General features: G+C 33.8%; 1 protein-coding gene across 1 annotated transcript in view; it reads left to right on the top strand.

Annotated features, from left to right (window-relative positions):
- Nucleotides 1–18468: 18468 nt before the first annotated feature.
- Nucleotides 18469–23868, top strand: part of BMP5 (bone morphogenetic protein 5) — a 113444-nt gene continuing 108044 nt past the window's right edge. The window contains exon 1 of the mRNA XM_007095542.3: nt 18469–19187. Within this exon, the coding sequence (XP_007095604.1) occupies nt 18698–19187 (490 nt within the window). The 5' untranslated portion in view covers nt 18469–18697. The remainder of the gene's footprint in view (nt 19188–23868) is intronic.

Raw genomic sequence — 23868 nt, 5'->3', positions numbered from 1 at the left:
TTTGATGTTGGAGGCAGACACCCTCCCCAATTCTTTCCCCTGAAAAGGAGAAGGAATTCACAACGTACCAGCAGTTTTTTTTTTCTACTTTTGATCCTCCTCTACTCCTAAGGTGAAGAACTTACTGGGTGTTTAGCTGGTTTTTATAAACCTCCTTTGAAAATTCTTATGTTTGCTTAGCACTTCTTGTTGATGTCTGATATTTGCCATTTTAAGGGGTTGGTTAAAATTTCCACTTTCAAGATCTTTTTCCTTGTGATCAGTGTTTATTGCTGGCTTGTTTCTTAGACAGCTACTTCTGTGAGAGCAGATACTTTTTTTTCTAGCAATGTATTCCCAGTACCAACCTAAAGGCTTCACTTATGGTAAGACACTAAATAAACTCTTTATTGTATACATGAATGAATGCAATTATAGAAGAAACATGTTTCCCTGGTACTAAATTTTAAAGTAAAAATGTCACGCAATGTTTTGAATAGGGACATACTTAGAGATAGACAGTGTTTTCAACATCAGCGTTATAGCAATTTTAAGTTAACATTCTGAGCTTACATTATACTATATTCTTTGATCAAGTTGTCTCAAGGAATGTATGGATGGCATGTCCATTAGATTTTTTTTTTTTTGAGAGAGAGAAGGAGAGAGAGAGGGAGAGAAAGAGAACAGGAGAGGGGCAGAGGGAGAGGAAGAGAGAAAATCTTAAGCACGTTCTATGCCTAACATGGAGCCTGTTGTGGGACTTGATTTCAGGACTGTGAAATCACGACCTGAGCCGAAATCGAGTCAGATGCTTAACTAAATGTGCCATCCAGGAGCCCCCATTAGATTACCTTTTCTAAATTTTGTTTTTTGGCAATTTTGAAAACTTAGAAAATGGATTTTGATAACTAATTTCTTTGATGAGTAAAAACTGTTGATATCTCTAGCTCTTTCCACCATCTTTCTGTGTCACCATAATGGTGTGCATGAATGGCCTGGAAGATGCTCTCAAGAGCATGAACAATGCCAAAAAGAGAGTCAAATGCCAGGTTCTTATTAATTAGGCCATGCTCCAAAGTCATGGTCCAGTTTCTAACCGTGTTGATGAAGCATGGTTATATTGGCGAATTTGAAATCATTGAAGATCACAGAGCTGGGAAAATTGTTGTGAACCTCATGGGCAAGTTAAACAAGCGTGGAATGATCAGCCCAGATTTTTTTTTAAACTTGAATTTCATTTATTTAATGAAATCAATTCTAAACAGGATATTAAAATTAAAAAATAGAGCCATGAAATGACAAGCTTATGTTATGGGTAGAAATATGATAAATTATATATTAATTAAAAAGATATTAAACACAACAAAATCTTTTCAAAAATGTTTTCTTAGAATTCAGAATTTATGAAGGTAGATGAAGAAGAAGTGAAGTTTCCAGGAATGAACTTTGATGAAGTAATTGATATCACACAGGTAACAAAACTTAGAAACCATGAGAAATTATTTTTCTAGCAGCATTCTTTTATGTGATTGATTCTTTCCTTTAAAGACTTTATTATTATTTTTTAGAGCAGGTTTAGGTCCACAGTAAAAATAAGAGGGAAGTACAGAGATTTCCCATATACCTTCTACCCCCACACATGCATAGACTTCCCTGCTATTAACATCCCCCACTAGAGTGGAACATTTGTTAAAATTGATGAACCTACATTGACACGTCTTAATCACTCAGAGTCCATAGTTTACCCTAGAGTTTACTGTTGATGATGTATATTCCATGGTGATCAGCCCAGATTTGATGTATAACTGAAAGATCTAGAAAAATTGCAGAGTAATCTGCCCTCATTCTGCCAGTTTGGTTTCATTGTACTAACAATCTCAGCTGGACCATGGAGAAGCAAGACAAAACACACAGGAAATAAAATTCTGGGATTCTTTCTAGGGATATGATACATATGTGCAAATAAATTGCCTCAACTGGAAAAAAATGTTGATATCTAAAGTTGATTGATGGCAGATCCATATTCTTTAGAAATTGGACTATCAAGTGATATTATTTAACTTTTCATTGTAAATGTTGAGATATTGATGCTAATAACTCTCCTAAACTAAAGGGAATATTACTCATGTAAGAAACTATACATTAAATGCAATCCTATCAAAATACCAAGAGCGTTTTTCAGAGAACTAGAACAAATACAACTCAAATGAATATGGAACCACAAAAAGGCTTGAATGGCCAAAGAAAACTTGAGAAAGAAAAACAAAGCTGGAGGTACCACAATTTCAGGTTTCAAGATATACTACAAAGGCATAGTAATCAAAACAGTATGATATTGGCACAAAAACAGGCACATAGATCATGGAACAGAACAGAAAGCCCAGAAATAAAATTACGCTTTTGTGGTCAATTTATGACAAAGGAGGCAAGAATATAGAATGGGGAAAAGATCGTTTCTTCAATAAATGGTTTTGGGAAAACTAGATAGCTTTATGAAAAAAGAGTGAAACTGGACCACTTTCTTATACCATACACAAAAATAAACTCAAAATGTATTAAAGATCTAAATCTGAGACCTGAAATAAAAATCCTAGAAGAGGACACAGGCAGTAATTTCTCTGACATTGATCATCACAACATTTTTTCTGGATATGTCTGCTAAAGCAAGGGAAACAAAAGCAAAATAAACTATTGGACTACATCAAAATAAAAAGCTTTTGCACAGCAAGAGAAACAATCATCAAAACAAAAAGGCAATCTACTGAATGGGAGAAGATATTTGCAAATGATGAACCCACTAAGAGGTTAATACTTGGAATATACAAATAAACAACTCAACATCAAAAAAACAATCTGATTAAAAAATGGGCAGAGGATCTAAATAGGTATTTTTCCAAAGAAGACTTAGAGATGGCCAAAGAAACATGAACGGATGCTCAACATCACTCATCATCAAAGAAAATCAACCACAATGAGATGTCACCTTATACCTATTGGGATGGCTAAAATGAAAAACACAAGAAATAACAGGTGTTGGTGAGGAAGTGAAAAATATGGAACCCCGTACACTGTTGCTGGGAATGTAAATTGGTATAGCCACTGTGGAAAACAATATGGAGCTTGCTCAAAAAGTAAAAATAGGAATAATATATGGTCCAATAGATTCTACTACTGTGTATTTACTCAAAGAAAATGAAAACATGAATTCAAAAAGATACGTGGATCTCTATGTTATGGTAGCATTATTTACAATAGCCTAGATGTGGAAGCAACATAAATGGCCATTGATAGATGAATGGATAAGGAAATGTGGTATGTATGTATATGTGTGTATACATACACACACACACACACGCACACACACATGCACACACATATAAACTGGAGTATTACATAGCCATAAATAAGGTTGAGATCGTATCACTTATGACAACATGGATGGACCTCGGGCTTATTATGCTAAGTGAAATAAGTCAAACTAAGAAACAAATATATGATTTCACTGGTATGTGGAATCTAAAAAAAAAAATCAAACGAATAAACAGGCAGAATCAGACCTATAAATAGAGAACAAACTGATGGTTGCCAGATGGAAGGGGTATGGGCAAAATGGGTGAAGGAGAGTGAGAGGGACAGGATTTGAGTTATAGAATGAATAAGTTACAGAAATAAAAGGTACAGCATAGTGAATATAATCAGTGGTATAGTAATTGTATTAAATGGAGACGGATGGTAGCTACACTTGTGGTAAGCATAACATAACATAGAAAGAAGTTGAATCACTATGTTGTACACCCTGAAACTAACATGACATTGTATGTATGTAACTAATGTATTAATGCATTAACTGAAGTATTTAATATGTTAACTACTACATAAAATCAATGCCTAACTATATTCAAATAAAAATTCTTAAAAAGAAACAATCCATCACTACATCATACCTTCCAAACTAAGAAGCTTAAGCCAATAAACATTTCTTATTTTATAATACTTTATACTTTCTGGGTCAAGAATGTGACCCCAGAATAAGTAGATGCCCATGGCTCAAGATCTTTCATGAAGCTGAAGTTAAGCTGTTGGTATTTGTGGTATCATCTGATGGGTTTGATGGGGATGGATGGGGCCAGAGATTTTGCTTCCAAGATCATTCATGTGGCTGTGGATAGGCCTCAGAAGATCTGCTTCTAAGTTCACTCACCTGGTGGCTAGTAGGCCTCAATTTCTCACCTCATAGGCTGTCTGAATGTCCTCACAGTGGATGGCTGATGATTTGAAAGAGAGAGCCAGAGAGTGGGAAAGACAGAGCACCTGAGGTAGAGACTGCAATCTTTTTTTAACCTAACATTGGAAGAAAGTCCCATTACTTCTGTATTTTACTCATTAGAAGCAAGTCCATAAGTTCAATCCACAATTAGGGTGGTGATTATTCTAAGGCATGAACACCAGGAAGTGATTTCTGAGGCTGCCTATCATGGCAAGAGTATGTAAAGCGAAAGCTAGAATTTTCATGAGCAATTCAAATTTCTGCATTGTAAAATGTGTGAAAATTCTTAACTTCAATAATTTGAAATCCATGCTTACTATTTGGCAATTCTCGCAGAAAAGTTTTTCTATGATTATTTCAAGCAATTTTTGAGAGTCCAATGGTGGGGGATACTAGTGTATTTGGTCTTGAAATTGGTTTATAACTATTACACTGAGGCAAACAACCTAAATTTGTTGAAGAGAAACCTGCCACGATGTTTTGCAGAGATATCTAATACTTCATTTTCAAATATTTTCCTCTTTATTTTTCGTAGTGCATATGCATAAACTTTCTAAATCTTCTAGTTTATTAATTTTTCTTTCAGCTATGTCCAGCTGGTTGCTTATTTTTTTAATGTTTATTTAATTTTGAGAGAGAGAGAGAGAGAGAGACAGAGCAGGAGTGGGGGAGGGGCAGAGAGAGAGTGAGACACAGAATCTGAAGCAGGCTCCAGGTTCTGAACTGTCAACACAGAGCCTGATGCGGGGCTCAAACCCATAACTTGAGAGATCATGACCTTAGTCGAAGTCAGCTGCTTAACCAACTGAGCCACCCAGTCACCCCCAGTTGGTTGTTTAAATCATTCATTGATTTTTTAAAAGCCAATAATTACATTTTTAAAATTTCTGTTTGTTTTTCATATCTTCCTTTTTGTTTCAATGTCCTGGTGTTTTTTTTTTTTTTTTTAATTATGGTTTCTATTGTCTGTAACTATTTTAAGCATAGTTTTTAAAATAGTCCTACTTCAGATGGTTTTATTGCCTCCAGTTTTGAATGTATTATACCACCCACTATTTATTTGATGACTCCTGCTTCTATTAGATCATTTCTTTATGTGGTTTGTAATTTTTGATTTTGAACTTCTCTTAAATAAGGATTTTACTCCCTGTTGGAATTCTGTGGACCATAGGTTGTTGAAGGGACAACAGGTAGTCATGTTTGTTCAATTGGTTTAGGACTAGTTTTTAATTTCTTGACTTGAGGATTTTGCTACCATCCTGAAAGAGGGCATATTACCATGAAGTCTGTAGTTTTCATCTTTAAAGGAGAATTTTATTTTTTTCCGCTTAGACTCTCAGGCTAAATGAGATATCCAGACTTCCCCAGGTGTAGTGATCCTATTCCATTCCTCTGCCACTCAGGAATCATTCTTTCATTCTCCTTGTTTTTAATAGGGATCTCAGGTACTACATATAATCTCACATAAGTCCCAAGGTCATGTTCATATCCCAAATGGCCATTTAATCTGAAGTTCCTAGAAATGAGGCTTTACCTGAGCCTGATAACTTCTTGAACATCTACTGTGTCACTTTATAAATTCGTGCTTTTACATTTCTTCTTTGTTGCTGGCACCTAAGATTTTATCTTTCTTTTCTTTACATTCATATATATATCTATATATCTATATATCTATATATATATATGGTAAATATTTATTTTTATTTTTATTTACCTTATTTATTATTATTTATCCTTTATTTACCTTATTTATAAGGCTGTCTATTCTCCCATTCTTAATTTTCCTTATTTTGTTTTGTCCTTATATTTAGACATCATAACTTCAGATCTTGCCCTAAATGAAATCTATGTCTATGTATAGCCTTTCATTTCTTCTCACCCACCAATTACTCCCTATATGTGTCTAGGCACCTACTGTATCATTTTTTTACCCTATAATTTAAAACTATATACATAAAACACTTATGGGGTGAGAAGGCATAAATCCTTCTAGCTAAAGAAATGCAATTAGTGCTTTGGGGAATTTGAGTGTATCATTGAAAAATCCTGTTATTTAGGGTGGTGGTGTGGTATGGTATAAAGAGAAGTAATAGAAATGTTCACAACAGAGCCCTAGGATATAAAAGTCTCTTTGTGTTTTTCATTACGAGGTCATTACTTGCCCTTCTTTGCAAAATAAACAGGAAGAATTGTTTCCAGGTACTAAAGTTCAAGAGTTGGGGGATAAACTTGCAAAATAAAAACTGAAATACTTAAAGGACTACAACTGAGAAACAAAAATTTAAGGATGGAAACTTTCATATGTTAACAGAAATAGGATTGCTATTTCTAAAAGCTGCAAGTATGTCTAAATATTTTCATTGAAACACTGTACAGTAAACTTTTGCAACTTTACAAATTATATAACCAAAAGGTGGCAGTGTTCCATTTGGTTTCCTTTGGAACCTCATTTGTGAGAGGTATAATTTACACATGTATTCTGCCTCTAATTTGCTTTTAAAACAATATTAAGTAATATTGCTATTACCACATGTGCCAAAAAATAATTATGATTGAAAAGAAAAAAAATTTGACAATAGGAACCTTAAAGGATTCATTGTATAGAATGCTTTCATTTGAATAGCCCCCAAATAGACATTTTCAAAAGTAGTATATGGGTGCTTTACATCTCAGATAATTTATCTGTTACTAGATTATCTCTTTGGTGTTCTATTCTGTCTTGACTACTGACTGATGCATCCTGTAACACTATGCAAGCATTGATTTCTTTTTTCCAGGTCTAAGTTGTTAATGAGGGAAACAATTTGGTTTTTGTGTTCATAGCAGACAACATATTTTCATCAGTATGACTAAAAGTTTTCTTCAGGGAGCAAATCAGTATTTACGGCCATTGATGAGCATGTTGGAAATCTCCACAAATGTATTCTTAAACTATTAATATTACAATGAATGCTAAAATAAATGACTGAAAAAGATTTCAATTCCAAATTTTAAATCTGTTCCAAAATCTTAAACGAAAGCTTACTTGAGGCAAAAATTCTCTTTTACAAGCCTATCCTGGCAAGAACTGACCTAACAGTCAATTATTATAAACAAAGTCCAGGTTTCTTAATTAAAATACAAAATATTGGCTCGCCTGCTTAGCCTGAAATAAGTTATGTTTTGAGGAGACTGCAATTATGGTGGCGCCTTCTAGTGCCACTGATGGTCAGAGCCTGTCAGTGTTTGTATAAAGCCCCATTTTTTTTTTTTTTTTTTTTGCTTTGCAACAGTGCTGTGGATTGTTACTTCATTAGTTAGAGATTGGCATCGAAATTATAAAACAGAATTTGAGCGATTTTGTTTTGAGTTCGGCCTGAACACCAAAAGACTTTCTTTTTTATTCTCATAAATGTGGGAAAAAGTAAACTCTTCCATTTATTATGGTTACATTTTTGGACGTGGGGATTTTATCTCTGTCTACCTATGACATATAAAAGTTAGAGTTGGCTATATTTGGCAGATGATACTAAATACAAATTAGTGAACCATTCATGGCACTTTAAGTTTTAAAACAACTTAGAAAGGAAGCCTTTATGTGTTTGAAGGATAGCTATTTTTAGTTGGTGAAACAAAATTCATTTTTATGACTGATGTTATCAAAATGAATAAAAACTCATTTTCCAGCTATTTGTGACAGTGTTCAAAGTCTTTTTAAAGGGATTTATTCATCCCTTTAAAGCCCCTTTACCACCTAACCTAAGAAGAATGTCTGAGATAGAACAAGTTTCACTTGTTCTTTAAATTCATCTTTCTTCCACTCCCGTGCCTTCCAATTGAGAGAAGGCAAATGATAGTAAAACTGTCTCCAGTTGGTCAGTGAGAAGAAGAGAAAGATTGATGAACTGATTTTTAGATCTTAGACTCCTATGATGGTTGTTTACTTCTCCATAATAATCTCACGGCATCTATATAACTTGAAAAAGTGAAACTATATCTTTCTAGTTCAAGAAAACTACTGTTCAAAGCACACATTTCTAGATTCATATTTGTTATAGTTCATCTGGTGCACTTGGCTCATGTTGTTATAGGTCACATTGGCCTAAGAAAAAGTCATTTAGGAGATAAACATTCTGACCTTTTGTATATTAAATCGCAGCATGTAGTTTGTTGAGTTGTGTTATCAATGTGATAACAGTTTATATGTACCAGTCACAATCATGACTACATTTCTTAGAGTTTAATACTATATTGGTAAAGTAATAAGGAATGTGAATACTTACTAAATTTTGCTTAACAGTGAGTATTATTTATCTACAGGTAAATACTTAGTAAATATGTTTAAATTTTTTTAATTTTTATTTATTTTTGAGAGAAAGAGAAACAGAGTATGAGTGGGCGAGGGACACAGAGAGGGAGACACAGAATCTGAAGCAGGCTTCAGGCTCTGAGCTGTCAGCACAGAGCCAATGAGGGGATCGAATGTAGGAACCTTGAGATCATGACCCGAGCCGAGGTCGAACGCTTAACCAACTGAGCCACTCAGGCGCCCCATTAGTAAATATGTTTTAAACAAATGAATGAGCATTCATTCTATTGGGCATCTATCTGCCAAACATTACATTAGGCATGGGGATAGAATGATATATAAAAAGAAAGTCCAATCCTCTAGGAATTGGTCACTAAGTAATGAAATCTAATGGTACCTGACATTTATTATGTGCCAGGACCTGTGCTAAATATTTTTACATTTGTTAACTCATTTAATCTCATAAAACCTTGTGTGTTAGAACTGTTATTGTCCCCACTTTCAAGATCGGAAAACTGAGGTAGAACATGGCTACATAGCTACGAAATAGTCAAGCCAGGATTTACATTCATTCTGATTCCTGAGTATAGGCTCTTTGTCACTGTTTTATCTTGCCTTTCCAGTTATAATATATAGATTAATTATTTTCCAAAATGTGCAAGTTGAAGACCAGCCCTAGGATGTGTTTTGCAAAACAGCAATTATCTACTTACATAAATGATTCCATGGGAAAATTTGTATGGAAAATACTGCATACTACCACCACTGCCACTAAAATATCTTTACTTATTCTAAATGTGTACCTGCATGCTAAATCCTTTGGGTGGTCTCTCTGAAAAGGTATAAAAATTGTCCAGTACACCTCTCAATGACAGCAATCTGAATAATAAATCTTCCAAGTGCTGTCATAATGATTACTTTGCACTTATGAAAGAACTGTGCCATTTAAGAATCATAACAATATTCTAGAATACATATTAATAATATACCACTTTTTTTTAAGATGAGGAGACTGAGTGGAAGTGTTGAGAGTCCTTTCTCACATAACAAAGTAGGCGGAACCAGACCTGCTACTTGAAACCACGCTGATGCAAAACCCGATGCTCTAAATTGTCAAGAGTGAATGTCTTCATTGTGGACCACATCTTGATAGGCTTGGACTATATGCTTTGGACCATCCTTTTTCCTAGCCTTTGGTCATATGTTGCTTATTTGAGCTAATTCTTCCTCTCTTTTCACTCACCAAGTTCAGATGTGGACTACCTTCTTAACACTAGAGGAAAACCTCAGAGTAGATGTGCATTTAAAATCTTCTCCCTTGTACAATGGAGGAACAGTTAGTTAATCAAGCTTATTTTTCTGCCACTGCAATGGGATACCATAAAAACAGATTTGAGACGGACTGATAAAATAAGGAGGGGATATCTCTAGGGAGAGAGATGCTTTATGTCCTTCAAGATGTTAGGAGATTGTGCATAAAGATAACAGCATTGAATCCCTGGTTTTGTCTAACTGTCTGCAGACATAACAACCATCTTTTGAGGAATAGTCTTTTCATAAGTTTTACATGTTTTTCTCCCCATCAAGGGATTAAACAGGAATACAAACAGTGAGTCTCAGTTTATCAGTGTGGACCAACCAATGGAGAAACTTACAGGAATCTAAGTTCTACTGTGCCATGAGCTTATGATAATAAGTTATGAAACACACTGATTTTTTATGAAGCAGTTTCTCATATAGTGTCTCATTTTAATGGATTCCACAACCCCATGGTGAGGTATTTTTCCCCCATTTCACAGATGAAGGAACTTAGATTCAGAAACGTGACTCTTTACTATTGCTCCCTAGTTGTATGATTCCAAAGTGACCTCTCCAAGGTCATTCAGACAGTAAGTGGCAAAACCAAGATATAAATCTAGTTACCTGGTTGACATTCTCTGAGTACAAGTTAAGTGATAAAGTGTAGTGAATACTTACTGGAAGATTTAAGCATCCAAATAACATGAGGACACTTGCAAAGAAAATAGTATACATATTATAAGGCAATGAGTCTAAGCTGCTGCGCCATGACTTTATTTATTTTATGCAAAAAATTCTGATTCAGCACATATAGAAGAGTCAATACTTATGTTTGGTTGAGGAATCACACCAGTGTATTTTTGGTCTTATAGTTTTAGAACCAAGCACCCATTAACATCTGTAGATTTAGAACAGTAAAATCTCAGAATAACTGAACTGTTCCAGAATTCCATGGAAATAACTTTACCACCTACAGAGTGCTTGAAAACCTGATCAGTTGTGAATGTTGACATTTGTACCACTCTGTTTAAGGGACATTATCAGATTGGTCTTTGTCCAATGGGTCTTTCTCACTGATTTAAGAAGCATGTTTGAAAATATATGTAAATGAGTACAACATCTACATATGAAGAATTCCTGGATTCCATTAGAAATTGTAGACTATTTGGTTTAACTTTATTTACTTAAAAATGGTTGGAAGATAACATGCAATTGATAAGCATCATATCCACTTTCTAGAGAATTTTCTAGCAGAAGTCTTAAAAGACATTTTAGAAGACAGTATTGAGTGGTATTGCATATTGGGGGATTAGAGCCTCCTATTTAGAGAACTGTATTTCATATTCAGAATATAAAAGTAATGAGAATAAAATGTTCATCTTTGGACTCAAGGTAATTATCCATTATGCTAGGTATGAGCTGGCATCCGGATATAATTTCAGTTGTAGGCTAGGTTATTTTCTCTTACTTTCAATATAAGGCTACATATCTCATTAAAATTTAGTTATTATATTGTTACTTGTTGGCTACAAATATTAAAAAGTCGTGAATGTTTCCAAAGGATTCATATGTGTATCTGAAGACACTGATTGAGATTTGGATTGATAAGCTACAATATTTGCTTCCATTTCTACAGTAGCAATTCATTTATCAGATGGGAAAAGTATTATTATACTGCAGTCTGATGCTATCATTGCCTTGCTGGTAAACCTGCAGTGATAGAAGATTTAACTGTTCCAGAAGGAGGGAGAAAGAACTGGAGATTAGGAGTAGGGAGGTAGGATTCCCCTGAAGAAAGAGAGAGGTGGTGAAAGGGGAGAGATAAACAAACAAACAAACAAAAACCAGTTACACACTTGAAAGAGGGTTCTAGATAAGAGAACTAGGAGGATAGGCTTTTAAAACTGGAGACACAGATAGAATTTATTGTAAAATGGAGGAACAAAGATGTCAAGAGAATGCAAAGTTTAAGAAGAGAAAATCAATAGCTTTTAAAAATAGAAAGTAACTGGGGAATAAAGATGGAAAGGAGATCCCGTGCAAGAGGGAACTTCAGAGATACACATGGACATAGGAGGCACCCACAAATGTGCACGTGTGTGCATGTGTGTGCGCGCACACACACACCACTCTGAAAACCCAAGAAAGTAGGAAAATTTCAGAACTGAACATATCCAGCATAGGCATGAAGGACACCTGTTATGTGAGTTTTGATGACTGTTTTAATTGAATTTAAAGACTTATGTAGGGGGGAAAACCTTGTTCACATTCTAGTATAACCCAAGAAAGAGCTGCATAGAAGTGAGATGTCACCTTGAGGAACATATTCTTATTCATTCTGTGATACGACAGCATTTTGTGTATTAGAAATTGAATTTTTAGCTTGGTGTTCAAATATAAAATATCTAAGGAGATTGTTCTAGAAACAAGTGACCTCTAAATTTGGGAACAGCAGGGATGGTGTTTTTATTATTGTAGTAGGTGCTGAATAAGCTGTATTCAGTGTGTAATGGGTGAAAATGTTTTTTCTGGATGCAAGTATTGTGTATTTATTTAAGGAATTTATTATATACCATGGAATCTTAGCAGCAATCAAGGAAAAATCAAAGGTCTTGTTCTAATTTGGAAACTCTATTATGACACCGAAACATAGCCTTATTATGTATGTAATGGTTTTGATATTTCCAAGACTATTTGTTACGGGTTCTTAACTTTGGCTACATATTAATCAGTACTAAAAAAAATACTGATGCCTGGGTCCCTCAAAAATTATGATTTAATTAGTTTTTGGTGTGGCCCAGCCATTAGCATTTCTTAAAAATCCTCCCTGCTCCCCATTTGTGATTGAAATGTTCAACTTGATTTGAGAAACTTTGTGTTAGAGGAATCTTACGTTTATATTTTGAATATTGGTAACTATTGTCTATCATCCTCATTATTATATTTCTTCAGCATGTTATGTCTTAGGAAAAAAGAGTTTACATCCTCTCATATTTCAGAATATTAATGGGTTTTGGGTGACATATGCATACACATTTTTTCTGTTGTTAATGGACAATTTTTGTGATATAGTTGGGGTTAATTTATTAGGCTCTAAATTTATCCTAAACCTTTTGATGAGGATCTATGAAATACTGTCTGTTTCCTGGGGGGAAAAAGACGTTATGTGAAAGTAGGGCCATTTAATTAAAATACTATAGATAATAGGAAGCATGCTATCAAGATAGTTTTGCATTAGGTAATTTTAAATTTTATCATGTGTGTGTATATTTATTTATTTTGCACTAGATAATTGAAAACTTTCCTTAAATTGTCTTATTTGAATATAACATGACTAGTGCCATTTATAGATTTATTTTCCACTGAGGTTAATTTGCTCTTCATGGTAATTATTGGGGTAAATTGGCAGCTGTGCCCTTTCTTGAACTGTCACTGTCCTATAGATTTTGAATTTGTCCATATGTTGGTAAAGTCTTCTCTCTGTAAAGTGTAAACTATAGAAAGTATGAATTTAAAAACCCTTATTTTGGTACTCTCTAACTTGTTCTATCAAGTGCCTTTTCCCATGGTCCAGGCATTTTCAGGTCTCAACTCATCCCAGTGTCTACTGGGTGTCTCAACTCTATATATACCAAAATGAGCCTTGGCATGGGTAGCGTTAATTACTAGTGTTTGTTAAACAGAGAGTGGTCTCTGTCAAGGTCTCTTGCATTGTACTATAGGCCATAAAACAGCACCTAAAAGGACGAAACAAGTAAGCCATTGCAACTCAAAAGAATGAGGTATTAATTGACAGGGACAAAAGTTGCTCTTTTGGGTCAAGGACCGCATTAATTGAATAGGCAGTAACCTAACCAGCTCTCCCTGTAATGATAGACCAAGGTATTTTGCAATTACTAATGTAATTCATTGCGTGATGCTTTTCCTTCTAAGTCATTATGATTATCTAGTATTGACAGAAGTTTGTACTTCAATTTACATCTGGGATGAGGCATATAATAAGCAAATTTCTTCATGAAAGTAGTAACTACTTCATGAAATGAAGAGCCTAATCACTAAGAGATAAAGTGATTGGTCAACTAGTATGCCTAATGAATCCTTAGCCCTATGCTTCCAGAGAGTACTGCCTTAAAAACAAACAAATAAACAAAACCAAACAAACAAACAAATCCTCTGGAATATTGTTCATCATTGTTAAAAAATAGATTGTGTGACCAGTATTAATTGAGCTGCTAATATGTACGGTTTGACAGTGATGAACAAAATAAAATAAGCTCCTAATATTATGCAGCTTACATTCTAGCTCATTTCTCAAGAAGTAGAAATATCTCAATTAATAACCATCTTTGAATAATTTGATGCCCTTAGATCAATTGAAATGATAGTATATGATTATAAACTCTGTGGGGACAAGAAACTTGTTTGAAGTTTTTGTTGTACCTAAAGTATATAGCACTTAGTAGGCATTTAATAAGTATTTGCTGAAGGAATAAATAATTCCAAACGGTGGGCTATTGCAAATGAGTTTTGACATTATAAATTGCTTTACTAATGAAGATATTCTTACATGGTTAACTGCATAGCATACCCACCTATTTAAAATATTATGTCATAATATTATGACATATTATTAAAATAGAATGTTAATTCATAATTTGACCAATTGTTCTCAAGGCAGTTCATTGGAGTCTATTTGTCAGATATAGTCCTTAGGTATTTCATTAATAGTGTTTGATTCGTAATGATTAAATGTTGGCTTATTCTCCCTATGTAACTATTAGAAAACCTTCTCTCATGAAATGATATAAAACTATCTTAGGAATGTGTAATAATGCCAAGCATATTGAAAAATTCTGTCTTAACTTAAAAACATTCACTAATGTCACCATTCATTAAAAATAATAACAGACATTAAAAATTTTTGGTGACCGTATTTAATTATTAATTTCCAAGTTTTCCTTAACAAATATTAATTAGATAGAGGGAAAAGTGTAGGCTGTCATGTTTGCGACCCCTTTCAGGTACTGCAGACAAATCTAAGGCAGATGGTGGTGGGATAGCACCACTCAGCCTTCCTTTGGACCACTGCTAAGTGTGCCATATTCTTGTATATGTGCTATGTTTTGGGCTCAAAAAGAGTGAGTTGAAGGCAATTTAATATTACAGATGCTGCTCTGTTCGGTACTTGTGCATGTAATCACCAAGAAGATTCCAGAAGGCTATGTTTTCCCCGAATTCTCCCATTGCTGCCAGCCTTTCCAATCTCCTCAGTGATCTCCTTTCCAACCTTTCCCCTGACTCCCTCCAGTTGATAGCTTCTAAAGAATTTTAGAATCACATTAAAATTATTTTGGAATATTTTCCAAACTTGAGAGATAATTTAAGAATGCAGATATCATGTATATTAAGGTGTCTTTCACTGCAGTCATACCTTTCACTTAGGAATTTTTGTTTCAAGGAGAAGACAACAACAAAAACAGAAGTGAAACAGAAGTGAAAGACCCTTCCAGACAAAACAGATTTACAAATACTTTAGCTTTCTTTTGAGCGAGTTTCTTTTGAAAGTCTGTCTACTGGATGTAGTTGGTTTACATATTCACAGATGAAATGCATCAAATTTTCATGAAGGAAAGAGAAAATGAACAGAAAGAATGGCAGTGAAGTAATACTTCTTATCTGGATTCAACTGTATCTGTACCCGACCAGAAGGTCACTTCCATTAGTATATACCTCAGACAAATATTATATTATGAGAGGTAGGTTTTTATGAAGGCTCCTCTTCTTGAAATGTAATTATCTTCAGGACAACTCTTGTGATGCCCTGGTCTTTCTCCAGTCCCAACTGCTTCTCAGCATATATTTATTCAGTATGTTCAAAGACTTATACAACTCTTAAATACATGCTCTGAAATTTAAAATGTTTATACTTTGCAGTTGCAGATACTTTATCTTTCCAATTGCTCTCATGTAAATAAATAGAAATCTACCTGGGAATCCAAATGATGTAGTAAAATGCATTTAATTGAAAATGAATCTGACTTTTCATTTGGTGGTTAGCATTTCCCCTCTATTCCTGGCAAGTTTTTTGCTTCTTTATTTTTTTCCCTCTCATTGCACATGTTGATCCTTTTGAAAAATGAATGTTTGCCAAATCTAGTCTGAGTTGGAAGGGAAGGTGGGGGAGGGTAGATACTAAAAATTCTGTCCAGAAATATTGGCAACTGATTTCCAATGTACAGGTAGGCTACATGCCTGGTTAAGCAGTTAAATTACAATGACACTGATTGATATTATAAATCACGCTTTGAGAAAATGAGTTTTTGAGACTAGTGACACCTAGACTCATTTTTATTTTTCACTTGTATCTTAAGGAAAAAAAGTCAGCACGTGTGGAAGATAATAAAAGTTGTTCTTCCTCTAGTGTGGCCAATTTTTACTTATAACTTTATGCTGTACTCTAGAGACATGAAGCATATCCAGAACTTGATAATTTATTTTAAAATGTAGACAACTATAGTAGACTTTATCTGGGATCGGTTTTATAAATGAAGAGAAAAAGATTTTTTGTTTTTTTTTTGTTTGTTTTTGTTTTGTTTTGTTTTTTGGTCTCAAAGTGCTTGATTTGAATCCACAGCAATGACCAAAACATTCTTCCTTTGGTTTGGATATGAAATAAACAATTTCAAGAATTTGAGTGGTTTAATCCATTTTTTATTGAAACAGTATTCTTTCACTGACTTGTAACCTGTTTATATGATGTGTCTTTTATAGAGGTGTTCCTCATATGTCAGTACTTGGGTCTGCTACTGTGTGTACATCCTACATGACTGTCAATAAAGAAAGTTCAGTAGGGCAAATATTAAACAGAATTATCAAGTTCAGGGCAGTGAGTTTGTGTGAGAAAAATGAGGCATACAATAAAATTCTGCAAGTCCTTTCAGTATCTTGCCTTCACCAATAAACTGAAGACTTGTGAAAAATATGACTATGCTTTAGACACTCTGAGGAAATATTTAAAAAGAAATTAAACAAGAAACCAGGCGCCTCTAGGTAGAGTAAAAGAAAAACATTAAAATTTCATAATAGTTCTAGAATTTGCTCGATAAATCTACACTGGTATCAGAATAATATCCCAGACAATGAAAGTACTGTGAGCCCTAAGGTTAAGTGAGAGCTTGTAAGGAAAATTATAGCTGCACAAAAACATTGTAGACTTCCAAATTTTAAAGGCATTAAACATTAAGGATAAACACATACTTTGCTCATTTCCTTGGATTAAGTATGGTATTTTAGAAAGGTGTGCACTTTCCCCATTATGCCCATCAAATTTTGAAAACGCAAATTTCAATCTGCATGTAGTCATAAAGAATATTTGACTTGTGTTTATTTGCATGGGTTAAAACAAACCAAAGTACTGAGTATAACTTATGGGAAAAACCTAATTTGTAAGTGTGTTTACATTTCAACTGAAATGACTTAAAAGAATCATGACACTGTATTCTAGGGTCTTTGTATGTCAACTGTAACTGACTTAATAAGAGAAATATAAATATATTTTTCTGTTTAAAATTTTTGTATTTAAAATCATTAGAGCTGGGCTATCTCCCCACCATTATTGAATTACTATAACTACTGCTTTGGGAGCTAGAATATATTTACTGGTGATTAATTCTCTACTGTATTTTATTCTAAAAAGATCTGGCTGTCATTAAGAAACAACAAAATAACCTCAATTTACAACTCTTCCTTTTATTTTTTAAGACATAAACTTCAATAACTCATTAAGGCTAGAAATAACCTCAAATATATAACTGAGATGTATGCTAATTTAGCCACAACCTGAGACTTAATATAGAAGTGTATTAAACGTGTACTATGAAAAGAGAGATCTAAGAGAGTACTATATAAAATTGGTGGCAAAAAATTTTAGCCTGCTGCTTGAAAACTTGCTCCCCCCCACCACCCCCAGAACTTAAATGCCCCACATATCACTGTGTCACTGTGCTATGTTAGATGCGTGGCTATAAAATTGTGAAAATGAAGGCTTTTCTGGTAGCAAAAGGGTTAAGTTCTTTTTGCTTTACCAGTTTCAAATTACAATGAGAAGCCTCTTCTTTCCCAGCAGGGTTGTGCTTACATTACTCTTTAGATCTCCCTTGAAGAGGGCTGGTATATTTGTGCCTGCTGGAGGTGGAATTAACAGTTAGAAGGAGAAAGGGATTGAATGGACTTACAGGAAGGTTTTCAAGTAAATTCAGGGAAACACATTTACTTGAATAGTACAACCTTGAGTGTTACTTTACACTAAGACGACACAAAAGATGTTAAAGTTATCACCAAGCTGCCGGACAAATCTATATTCCAACACCAAGGTGCAGATCAGCATAGATCTGTGATTCAGAAATCAGGATTTGTCTTGGAAAGAGCTCAAGGGTTGAGAAGAACTCAAGAGCAAGTGAAGATAACTTTGGGAACTACAGTTTATCAGAAGATCAACTTGCGTTAATCCAAATACCAAAGGCCTGATTATCATAAATTTATATAGGAATGCATAGGTCATCTGATCAAATAATAATAGCCGTCTTCTGCTACATCAATGCAGCAAAAACTCTTAACAACTGTGGATAATTAGAAATCCAAGTTTCAGCTTTCTTAGAGATAACTACTCTTGACATATTCCAAAATATTTAAAATAGGACAGGAAAATCCGTGAGGATGTTATGTTCAGAAATGTCACTGTCATGAAGAATAGGTAAATTTGTTTTTTCAGCTACTGGGAAAGCGTACCTCCTAGGAACTTTTACATTTTTTTTTTTAAGAGGACAAGAAGGACTAAAAATATCAACTTTTGCTTTTGGACAAAAATGCATCTGACTGTATTTCTACTTAGGAGTATTGTGGGTTTCCTCTGGAGCTGCTGGGTTCTAGTGGGTTATGCAAAAGGAGGTTTGGGAGACAATCATGTCCACTCCAGTTTTATTTATAGAAGACTACGGAACCACGAAAGACGGGAAATACAGAGGGAAATTCTCTCTATCTTGGGTTTGCCTCATAGACCCAGACCATTTTCACCTGGAAAACAAGCTTCCTCTGCACCTCTCTTTATGCTGGACCTATACAATGCTATGGCCAATGAAGAAAATCCTGAAGAATCGGAATACTCAGTGAGGGCATCCTTGGCAGGAGAGGCCAGAGGGGCAAGAAAAGGATACCCAGCTTCTCCCAATGGGTACCCTCGTCGCATACAGTTATCTCGAACGACTCCTCTGACCACCCAGAGCCCTCCTCTAGCCAGCCTACATGATACCAACTTTCTGAATGATGCTGACATGGTCATGAGCTTTGTCAATTTAGGTATGTTGTTCTTTTATTTGTTAAACTCTGCTATTACAAAGTGGAAGTTTTACTAATAGTAAAGTAGCTGCCTGGTAGGTGGTCATGTTTATATAGAGTCATTTTCTATAACTCTCCTCCAGCTTCTGTTTCCTTTCTCTCACTGAAGCAATGTAAGATTTTGCTTTAGGCAACAAAATCATACACACACACACACACACACACACACGTATGTACGTGTATATATTATATATACATGATTTTTTAAATATGAAAAACTAAAATTAAACACTTATGGTTGGGCAGACTTGGGTCTTTTTAGCTCTTGTTAAAATTTCAACCTTGCTTTAATGTATGAATAAACAGGCAGTAGTCTACAAAAAAGGAAAATTTATGAGGATAGCTATGCTATGGGCACAAAGGTATTAATACAAATAAAAAAGAAACAAGCATTTACAGACTGAAAAGTAAGAGTGACACTCTAAAACATTTTTTTGTTAGCAATTTAGCAAACATATAAATATACATAGGTATGCCACCTAAAAACTCTCATTTGGGGGAGATAACTACTGTGAAAATATTAACATGCAATTAACTAAGATCAAATACTATTGTAAAAGATTACTATCAAAGATTTTCAGGGAGAGATTCTGAAATGCTATGAAAAATATTTTGGAAAAGAAGCTTCAAACTAACATTTCTTAACTTCTTAATGATGAAACGATATCCTTCCCATTTGATTATTTCCAGAAGCAAGAGAAATATAAAACATGCTATGTGGTCTTTACCTATGCAAAATTTTCCTTTAAGATGAAAAATGAATTGAAAAATTCTTTAATTAGCAACATTACTAGAGAATACTTTTTTAAATTATATTTTTCCCAATGCTGGTACTTTCATGGTAGTTTTTAAATATTGACCATATCAAATGGTAAATTAGTGTCCAATATTTTATGTCTCAAAAATATTAAAGAGTTAACAATTCAAAGTGATTTTAAACGGGCTTTAATTAAAAAAAATGTTTTACTCGAGTCTGAAGATGAAAATTTACTATCTTCAGACATTCAAAATATCATAGGATATATTTATTTTTACAGATACAATTTCATGAACAAATTGAATCAACTTGATAAAATTAGAACCATTTTAATGTGAAAACTTTCAAAACTTTGAAAACTGCAGTCTGCTTTGACATAAAATTGACATGTTTTGTTATACTTAATTAAAACCTTCCTCATATATCTCAAAGAAAATAGTCTTTGAAAGTCAGATAGCAACAAATTCAAATACATGAATGTTTTTATAATACATGTTGCTTAAAATGCTCTGCTCATTTGCTCTTAGCAATTCTACCATGAAGGATAAGGTGCTTAATAAATCATGTTTCATGTTACTAGAGACAAAGCTCTCATTATGAAGTTTTAGTAAGTCATCATTGGTTGCCCTAATCAGGTGTCCTGGAGGCCTTTTCTTCTACATATAATTAACAGGTTTCGTTAGGAACTTTCAAGCCATTAAATATGGCTTAATTCTAAATTAGTTTGATTGCTTTTTCCTAGTATAAGTGGTAAATGCACTGTGGTTCATGGTATATTTTACTTTGTTGCAATTTCTAAAGCATTAGTCAATAATTTAAAGGAGTTTTAATATTTTAATAGAAAAATTTCAATCAGCATGATTTACATATTCATAAAATAAAATCATTGAAAAAATTAGTTCGGGTCACGTAAAATCTGACAGGGAGGAATGTGTTATGTACTTTAAAAAACAATAGCTCAGTCATGAATCTGTTCTAAAATATATTTTATTGCAATCACATATTTTGATCATTCACAAAATAAATATATTTTAGAAAAGAATTAAGCATGATTTTGGAATGAATGTGCCATTACTTTTTATACATTTACACAGAATAAGAAAACCAAAACAATAATAAACAGTTGTATTCGTGACTTCTTGGACCATTTTATCATTAAAGAATACTTACATTTTTTAAATCAATGAAATTTTGGTTGTATTGTTTGGATATAACAACAAAGCAGCTTGCTAACTATATCGTGAAACACAATTATTCATTTTACTCTGGAGGAATAATATCAGATAAAACCTTCAGGAAATATTTATTTTTATCATGCTTCAACTGCTGAGTAGTGATTTATCTTCAATCATAAACCATATTGGTTTTTTTATTTAATAATTCCAAACTAAATGTCTCACGTGAAATTACTGACAAATTGATTCTGATACTGAGTATTTCTTTGTAGTCTCTGAGGAAAATCGAACCATAATTTTATTTTATCCTTAGACCATGCTTTCTAACATATCCAAAGCTTATAACCAATCACTGCTTAGTAAAACGCTTTAACTTCTGTATTCCTTCCATACTAAAATAGCTCAAAGCATACTTAGAAGAGGTAAAAGTGTAATATCATGATTAACTGCATTAAGAATTTCAGTGGTTCTTAATGTAACATTCATTAACAAATAGTATCTGCCACTTTTATCATGTTCTTAGAAGACTCAGGGGGATTTTATTTATTTATTTATTTATTTATTTATTTATTTATTTATTTATTTGTCTTAAAAGATATGTGTATAGTGGGGGCTAAAGGCAAATTACTAAATTAGCAATAGGCAAGGGATTTGTATTGAGGAAGTCACTTGGATGTTTAAATATGTGAAAAGAATCTGTTGACAGTCCCCATAATAAGGTGAATTACATTAAAAGGATGTAGCAGTATTCTCTTTATTAATGCTTGTGGGTCATTTTCAAGTCAAATAATGGATTTTCTACAATTATCTTGTCATTCAGGAAGACATTTTTTCTAACATTAGTTTTGCTCAAGAACAATTAAAATGTATTTAAACTCGGTATCATATTTAACCAACGAACCATTTTTTAAAATTTCAGATAAGATTAAATTTGTTTGTTCCTAAATGAAAACTAGATTACAACTTCCTAAAAGATAAAAATAAAATGTGAAAAAAATGCCTTAAGGTCAATGTAAACATGTAAATAGGAACACAAACACATTATTTTGACCCTTATGTTGTTTTAGTGATTTGCTCACTTTGAAGAGATAAATATTAATTGCTGTGTGAAGAGAGACTTCTCACTGTATTGGATTCACTATTTTTAGGCCAACTTTTGTCAGTCTCCTACTGTCCAGATTTTATAGGTTTACTCTTCTGCTTTGTCCCTGAAACTGGTGACTATCACAGGGATCTTTACTTAGTCAACACCATGTTATTTTGTTAAGAACAAAAATATCTTTTCGATAAAACTTTTCTTTTTTAACCATCTCTCTTTCAAAAATGTTAAGGATAGTTTATATATCAGATATCTATGCCAATAAAAGGGAAGGTTAGGTAACTTGCTTATAATTTTTAATTATATCTTCTGTTTACATTAAGATAAACATATAGTGTATTTCTAAGATCTTTAAATTTAGAATGCAATTTTATTTGGAAATTTGGCAAGGGTACAATTAAAATGATGTCTTATTGTAGATGTTTTGAAGGAAATTACAAAAAGCAATAAACAAGGGAAATTTACTTCTGTATTATTCCCTGTCTACGTGTATTTCTCCGATAAAGAAGAATTTGGAGTTTTTTAATGATTTCTCATTGGTTGGATTGGAGTCAAAAACTTTAGGTATATTTCAAGAACATATATTAATTCAAAAGCATGAAAGCACATAAATATGATACTTGATTTTTTAAAAATTTTATAACATATTTAGCATGTTATGATACGATGCAGAAAAAAAAAATACTTTTAGAACTTTAAATTAAACCCTTCTCCCTTTACTTCCCCAAATCATTAAACGGACCTATTACTGGAAGAAAAAATGCTTATGTTCTCGGTTGACAGGTTTGAAAGACATCATTGATATTTATTGTTGCTTTTGGCTGACTCAAGTGCCCAGTGGACAGGAATTTATGCACAGATCTACCTAAAGATGCCTATCTATGTAGTCTCTCCAACAGGGTTATTAACACTTGTGTAACATAAACATACCCATAAACACAAGATTTTTTTTTGGGGGGGGTGATGGGAAAGGAAGAAAGATGATCTAAAACCATTATAGTACATATTCATGGGTTATACCTGGAATAACAGATACTAACAACGGGTAAAACAGTAATTCTTGAACACCTTTAACTTTTGAAGAGAAAAGAAGTTGCTGAGGGTGGAAATCTCCTTGCTCTATTCTTCAACAACCTTTGGCATCCATAAATGTGACCCAAGGGATTCTTGTTCATTCTCAAATGATGGGCCTGGCCGAAGAGATAGGTGTAATCATATGGTTTAATTAACAGCTTTTTCTCATCTTAATGGTCCTTCACAAATAGCCCAATTTAAAAGGTGAATAAGAAGTAACAGCTGGAAATGAGATGGTACGATACATGAACCCAAAGGGCTTGGGAAGGTCTCACCCACCACCTCCAGCTCCCCCTTTTATTCTTCCATTTTTTCAGTATTGCCTCCCTCTCTCTTCACCCCCTCCCCTCACATTATTTGGCCTTTCCTGTTTGCTCTTTAGTTCTCTGGTCTCTCTACCTCCAGGCTTTCTTGGCACCCCTCTCCCTACGCCCCCACCCCTTCCCGAGGTCTGCCTTTGGTCCTTGTTTCTTCATAGCTGGAGGCTTAGATTAGCTGAAAATCAATTAGTTACAGCTTGATCATTTAGGGACAGTC

Source organism: Panthera tigris, chromosome B2 (assembly GCF_018350195.1).
Source record: "Panthera tigris isolate Pti1 chromosome B2, P.tigris_Pti1_mat1.1, whole genome shotgun sequence".
In the NCBI taxonomy this organism is placed as follows: Eukaryota; Metazoa; Chordata; class Mammalia; order Carnivora; family Felidae; genus Panthera; species Panthera tigris.
The sequence above is the reverse complement of the archived record's forward strand: the minus strand, read 5'-3'. Positions and strand labels throughout refer to the sequence as shown.